Here is a 7,692-nt window from a genome sequence, read left to right on the forward strand (position 1 = left end):
AAACCATGTAAAAGTTTGGTCTTGGAAAATTCCAAACTAATTGTTTTTGGTAAGAAAAACGCACCCATCACAAGAGCAGCACGTAACGAGATCTCCTTTGTCGTGTTAAAGAAAGCACATGAACCATGTTTGTAATCCTCATGGAAATAAAGTGCGTTTATTTTAGAACATTTTTAGAACATTTTGAAACCGACATATTCTCTTAAAATTTTAACATTACAAAAACAAAAAACAACTTTGCAGCCTGAACGGTGCCTTGCAAAGATTAAATTAACTGAAGCTAGTCTTTTCAAAGTTGACTCTTCAGCAGTTTGGCAACTTGGTCGTTACAACTAGTAGTTGTTCAGCTGAAGCTCCTGACGCAGCAACGCAGAGACCTTTAATAAGTGGTTGGTTGTCAGTGAAATCAACTTTAGTGGTTAATGCATGTTACTCAGCATCACCCTGGTACAGCTGAAAGCTCGTCATCTCAATTTTTTAATTTACAAAATTAAAAAAAGAAAAAAAAAAATCTGTTCAGAAAGTTTAGTCTGAGTGGCACCACAGAACATTGTCACCGTGCCTCGACCCCACCACGTGTTATCAGAGCAAATCAATCCTTGGCACATGCTGAAGAAACTAATCCTATATATGGCGGGCATGCTTGATCTTAAAGTTTGTGCTGTCCTTTCTTCTGCTCAGAGGTCTTGAGTTGTCCGTGGCTACAAAAGGCAGACTGTCCTGTACGAACTGGAATAATCTCTGCAACGCTAGTTGTGTAGCTGCTTCTAAGCTGCATGACAGTTGTAAATCCACAGACAGACTGGTCTCTGCTATTGCATGTTTGAACTGAGGTGAAGTTGCTCAATGACAGTTTACAAAAATAAGTCCTTTGTCACCACGAAATCAGAGGAGACATTAAAAATCAGGTCAGGGGAGTTAAAACATCATCCTTACTGCAGCAAAGCTACGTTACCATGCGGCTAATTTGAAATTTCTCTCACAGCAACATGCTTTTGTTTACCCATCTGTAGCGTGTACATTCACAAAGTACGGGAGAATGCATTTACATATGAACATTTAACTTAATAAACCCAATCAAATGAATATTGGTACACTATAGCGTGATATGCATGAGTGGTATCCTTTTGCACCAAAAACATTTACCAAGTGACAATTTCAGAAAGTTTTACAGTTGATTAACAAATTATTTCCAAAGCGAACGGCAAAGTTGGAACCCTGAGATTTCTGTTATTCAGTGAGCCCGTGACTCTCAACAAAGTGACTCTGTAGGAAAACTTCATTGTGAAAACGCTCAGATCTGTACTTTTAGGTTCACAGTGCTAGTTGCCCTGTGTTGTGCTAGGTCGTCTTTTTTCTAGCTTTCGAAAATAGGAGGCAACAAGTACTAAGAAAATAAAAAGCAACAGTTTTTTTTGGACTGGAAGTGCTGAGTGCCAACACTATATAAAGTCACCTTCAGTAGTCAAATTGTTTTTGTTTAGAAAACCTTAATTAAACCGATTCAACCCCATTCCAGGCAACAATATGATCAATGCTTGTAGGCTGCTGCTGTGATTCTGAATTGGAAAATAAACTAAATAAATAAGAAGTAGAACCCAACCAAAAGGATCGTAGTCAATGAATCAAGCTTGAAGATGGAGACACACTATGCCAAGATAGAAATATAAAAAAGAGTATGCTTTTACCAAAAATACCATTTGGAAAATATCGGATACGGAGAGTTTGATATTGCCTGCGCAAGAATGATCTGCTACAGAAAGAAATCTGTGGTTGCATAGATGACTAGAGTGGTTTAGGAAGGTAAATTGAGGTGTGGTGGTTGCTTCTGGATCTGGAAAAGTTGTATTAATAGTATTCCCTCTTATTCCTTTCACTTCTCAGTGAGCGACAGCTGCAATATTCTCTCCAGCTCCTCTTCCTCCTGCTTCCTCATCCTGTCCTCCTCCTCTTGAACTCGTGCAGAGAGCTCCATGGCCAGGCGGAGCTCTGAGTCCGGACTAGAGACAGACGGGGAGCTGGCAGGGCTGGAGGTGTCTCTGTATTCCACTAGCACCCCCTCTGGGATACTCCTAGAAGGACATTGACAGTCTCTTTCACAGGTGCTCAACAGACAGACAGGGTCATCCAAGTCCCTGTAGAACTACCAAGTAGCAAGGACTGCTGCTTTTTATACATGCAATCACTTATTATTATATTTTATTCCATGCAATAACCTTAACCTTTGCCTACCTGTCACTCTGGCTACTTGGCAATGCATCAGTGAAGTCCCCGTCCACATCATCCCAGCTCCCTTCCTATGACCACACAAGCACAGAGGAGCATTTTAAGGATGCATTAGAAAATAACAAACACATGGGAAAATTACAGATTCATGAGGAGGTGTTTGCAAGTGAGCTGAATGGTGATTGTTCTGACCTGACCCGGGCCTCTGCGAGACTCCAGGAGACTCTGATGGATGGCGTACTGCAGGAGCTCCTCGTCGTTGTTGGACATGGGCGTGTGGCGGCTGCCCCCTCGGCGGTGGTAACTCGCAGGCACCTCAAACACCGCGGGGCACACCTGAAACAGAGGGAGCGCTGGGCGGACAAAAAGACAAGCAGGTTAGAAATTACACACATACAATTTGTATTTTTTAAACAGTGTATGAACTGGCTGCATTCTTACCTGCTGCTTCTTCATCGTCCCCTGAGGATGTCGGTGTGGCGGCTGCCGATGTCTCCGCTTCCTCTTCGGTGCTGCATTTGTTTACGTTGCCGAATGTAATCCTGGCATTCAGCACGTGGAACAGAGGGATTTCTGCAGGGGATTTACACACAAAGCAGGTAAGACAAGGGGTCAAAGTGCTTCTTCTAATTATAGTCTATAAAAAAAAAAAACATTAAAGGAATGTCACACACCGATTTTAACTGGAAATCCAGGAGGAAACTTGAGGGTTACAAAATCTCGCAGCCGTGCAAAATGGGAGCTGGTTCGAGCCATGAGGTCAATAATGGGGGTTACCTGCTCCACCAGGGACAGAGGATGTTCCTCGCTCATCCACAACGTACCTTTGAACCTGAGACGAGAAGAATGCAGAAAATGTTGTCCAGATGTGCACACAACATAATTTTATCATGCGAGGCAGTACAAATAGCAAATAAATTATGCGCTAAATAAACCCTAAATTGCGCCTTACTTCTGTGTTCGAATGCTCAGCTCAATGGGACGACCGATGTCTCTGTTCCCAAGATCAAAGTCAGGATCAAAATATTCCTCTGGAGTGATGGCAGTGGGATTATTGGCCGTTGCATACTCAAGAGTAAGGTCCTACAAAATGAAGCATACGCATGAAATGAGCTGGAGGGTGGGGGAAAAACAACAACACATTATTTTTACGTAATTACTGAATGCACATTTTACCCCTTGTGCACTTATGTGCTGCTCCACGGTCCCCAGCAGAGACTCCAAGATGTTCCTTTCACCTTCAAACGAAAAAAGTGTAGCTCTAGTACTTCAGTTCAGTTTCAGGAAAATGCAGATTTGTTATTAGTTTGGCATGAAGTCAACCATACGTCATAAAACATGTATGCGGAAGGAGAGAAAAGTAAAGATTGTGATGCTTTTACTTTTAATCCTGGCTTTCTCCTCGTCTGTGAGATGCTCCGTCCTCGTCCTGATTACCACATTTACGTTGTTTACACTGAAAACCTAAGAAAAAAACAATTACAACACAATGTCATATACTAGAATACAACACTGCTTACAGTGGTAATACACAAACGGATGATTTATAACCACTGCAAACCTTTGCTTCAAATCCATTGACCATTTCTGTTTTGTCACTTCTCCAGCCCCAAATCCCAGACTTGTTCCTGTGGAAAAAAAAGGTTGCAAGAGAATATCCATCTTTCAGTTTGCATTTACTTCCACGACACTTACAACAAACGACAGTGACAGTTGTCTATCAGGTAAAACTGTGTCTGGGGAAGTCATCCAGATAATTTATGAACTCATGCTAGCTGCACGGCGTGTGATTAACGCACCAATTTAAAAGCGAGAACGGACAATCTGACAACCTTTATATAAATAAATTGGTATAAATATTGGATTTTAGACAATTAGATTACACTATGATCCATAGATCAGCAAAAAAATGATGATTAATAAACCTAATGGAATTACACAGCAACCTCACCCGGGGAGTAATTACATTAAAACAAGCGTGAAAATGCCAACTCTAATGAAAAACTGTCACTGTGGAGTTCGAGCTTGGCCGATCAAAGGAAGATCTATCAGTGATGTGAGGAAAAAGGTCAACAGAAAAAGATCTTACCTCTCAAAAGCAATATCCTTTGTGTCCAAGTAGGTGTTGACAATAGGAGTAGTCAACCTTTTGGCAACTTCCTGCTCGGCCGGCTGCATTGACTCTAATGTGACATCCTCCATTTCCTGGGATATATTGAAGCGTTCCGTGTCCACTACTTCATCGTCGTGGTTCACCTCCATCAACTCTGCACATGAATCTAGAGACAGGGGTACACTGTCGTCATCATTTCACAGACACAGTACCACTCATTTAAAGAACTCAGGGAACTTCAGCTATGTGAGAGAGCTCAAACACACACACCATCTCCTCTGAAGATGTAGCTTCTACGCCCTCTGATCCAGGTCATGTTTTCAAAGCCCAGAAGAGTGGCATCCACTCGCAGGCAAGCGCCACTTTTCCAAATGCGACAAACATCACTTGGACAAACCCGGGACAGAAGAGGGACTGTGAAGCAACAGCATATGAATGTCACACAGTGGAAAGAAATGTTTGCAAATGAAACCAAAACAAATTGGAACTCCAATGACACACAAGTATGTTGTTTTTCCTGTATGACCTGGTGAAACAGTTTGTGTTGTGTGTGTATATTTAACCAGAGAAAACACTTGTAAATACCTTCCTCTTTTGCATTTTGAATTGCTGATAACCACTCTGTACTACATGTTAGCGTGTGCACAAAGTCTACTTCCTCAATATATATCTGTACACAAACAAAACAAAAAAAGAACTTACTCCAACTGGTGAATTCCCACTTCATTTCCATGTAGAAGTCCGGAGACTGGAGATGAAAAAAATAGAGCAATTACCTACTTTGTCAGTAAAGTGCCAGTAATTCCAGGCACACGTACAGATGATGACAAGAGAAGCGGAAGATATGTAGAGTAAAACCTCTCGGATTTTTGACAGCAGCTCAGGCACTCCTCCCAGAGCAGTGGAGGCTTTGAGGTAGTCTCGACGTTGAAGCACTAACTGAACCATCTCTGGGTCTCCGGTGCTGACTGCTTCCTGCAGCACTACACAGAGAGACAAGAATCAGCAAACCACTAAACCTTTTAAGGCAACAGCATCTGTTCCCAAGGAGTAGCAATTATCCATTACAAAACCTCAACAATGATGGTAATAACCAATGCAACCAGCTGAAGCTGCAGGAGTGGATGCGTATTTACCAGAAACCCCATTAACAGCAGATGATGTGTCGGCTCAAGAGAGGTAGGATCAAACAACCCATGAATTATCAAAAAGCATTTTGGCACAAGAAATGAAGGAGACATTTATGTTATGTAGCCAGTTTCTGAACTAACCTGTCCAATTCTTGGCGTTTTCTTTAGTCACTTCAGCACCGTGTCTCAGAAGGACTCTCACGGACTCCAGGTGCCCGAGCGACACAGCCAGGTGCAGAGGTGTCCGGCCTCTGGGATCCACAGCCTCAATTTCATTCTGCGAAAAGAAAAAAAGGAAAATACATAAATATGTGTTTGTGTGGCTCCATTGCACCGAGGTACCTGTTTAGATGAACGCTGCAGGGCCGACATGACGACCTGTTATATGAACGGATGAGGATACTGAGCTGAGCATTGTAACTGAAGGCTGTCATATTGTAACTCACAGAGATGCGGTTCCACACCTCTTAATTTAGGTCTTGGCTGATAATGATGCAGTAGTACAGTACATGAACATCATGTCTGTTTCTGGTATGAGTCATGCACATACAGTAAATGTATTATTGATCAGCATTGCTGGATTATATCACTGACAGCCACCACACCATAGTAATCATATTACAACAACACACAGTATGAACAGTGAGTCACTGTGAGTAACAACACAATGACAAATAATAACAATACTTAAATGCAAAACACAACTAATCTATAACTTATAGCTGTCACTCTGTTCCTCTGATGGGTGCTATCACATCTGTTTAGACTATATACTGTGTTTGAGCCATCCAATGAATTGGTTTGGTAGGGTTAGGTTAATCCGGAGACAAGCAGTGAATCGGTGCTGTAATATTATGCATATATAATGTAATATTTCAAACCTGTTGATCGGTGAATAGCTAAGTTATGTCCTCGAAATCTTCAAACGTGATCTGTGTGGCTGCGGAGCATCTGTCAACACCACTGGCCTACTTTAACTGGCTACGGAGATCCAACTCCTGGCTCCATCTAGCTTAGCAGGCACGAGTGTGGCGGTTAGCAGCATATTCGGCGTTTTTTACCCACCTGTGGCAACGTTATCTGTTCTTCCAGTTTCCTGTAATCGTTCTCCCACACTGCGGAATGCAGGGGGAACTTCTCTCTGATGTCTTCGCTAACGTTAGCCATGGACATCTTCCTCTCTCCGGAGCCTCTCAGTGCAAAGTTAGCCACCCTCTAATAATTACAGCCATGAGAAAAGCTGCGATAGCTGCACGCTCGTTCCTCTATGATGTACGATAAACACGACCCATGCCCTTAATATGTGACAGCAGCATCGAAATAATATCCAATCCGGTGACCAACTTTTCCCCAAGCCTTCCCCTAAATAAAACTTTTGAACAAGGAAGTGCCAGGAGGAGTAACCAGCACCGACGGGGGTGTCCTACATACAAACACACTCACGGTCTAATTATTAACATCCAACTAGGCTAACTTGCCAACCGACTTTAAAACGGCACTTAAATTATGCATAAGTACAATTATTTCTTTAACAGCTGCACTACAGAAACCAGATTTTTACATAAAATCATCGCGTTTAGAGAAGATAATAGTCAGTTCCAGTTTGGACGCGGCCATTCTGCACATCCGCATGGGGGGGTGCAGAACTCACAACCGAAGTTAAATCGCTATATAAATCAATTTCCTGTCAAACATTAGGTCTGCGTGTTAAGTTATATGATTATGATGCAGTCATCGACCAAATAAACCGCGTTGATGGTAAACTTTCTGTTTTGCTTTTAACGTCAAAATGGGATCGGCGCTGCCAGGGGGGTACGTTGAAAATACGAACCGGCGCCGCCAATGTGGTGCTGTGTAATATGTGCGCATAACGACTATCGGTAGTTTTAAATTAAATTCATTTCAGATTCTATTAAATAAGCTGTCGTGGCCTGTTCTGTCGACTCATCTACATCATGTCTGGTGCACTTTGCAGCTCTGAGGAGGCTTTGTTTATTGCATCCTAAAGGCGGACCACTGGCACATTACAGCCGATTCCATAATTTCCCGTTGTTTTACTTAAAAATACAGGATGTGTATTGATGTACGAAGGGTTTTTGTTTATTCATTTTTTAAAAAGACTGTTGGTGGATAGCAATGCATCATGCGTCGGTCCATTAATCGTTGTAAAACAGACCAAATTTATACCGTGTCACATGGTAAGTAAATCAAACCCACCTCCTG

General features: G+C 42.2%; 1 protein-coding gene across 1 annotated transcript; it reads right to left on the reverse strand.

Annotated features, from left to right (window-relative positions):
• Positions 1–128: 128 nt before the first annotated feature.
• Positions 129–7,092, reverse strand: ankrd13a (ankyrin repeat domain 13A). The gene is made up of 15 exons (XM_008276586.1): positions 6,535–7,092; positions 5,611–5,746; positions 5,198–5,322; positions 5,042–5,087; positions 4,610–4,753; positions 4,316–4,505; positions 3,788–3,854; positions 3,609–3,690; positions 3,403–3,464; positions 3,179–3,309; positions 2,901–3,058; positions 2,668–2,799; positions 2,419–2,579; positions 2,233–2,297; positions 129–2,072 (listed from the first exon to the last, which is right to left on the reverse strand). Exons 1-15 carry the CDS (start codon positions 6,640–6,642, stop codon positions 1,874–1,876), a joined length of 1,806 nt encoding a protein of 601 aa, XP_008274808.1. The 5' UTR covers positions 6,643–7,092; the 3' UTR covers positions 129–1,873.
• Between the last annotated feature and the right edge of the window lie 600 nt (positions 7,093–7,692).

Source organism: Stegastes partitus, unplaced genomic scaffold, assembly GCF_000690725.1.
Source record: "Stegastes partitus isolate 25-593 unplaced genomic scaffold, Stegastes_partitus-1.0.2 Scaffold77, whole genome shotgun sequence".
In the NCBI taxonomy this organism is placed as follows: domain Eukaryota; kingdom Metazoa; phylum Chordata; class Actinopteri; family Pomacentridae; genus Stegastes; species Stegastes partitus.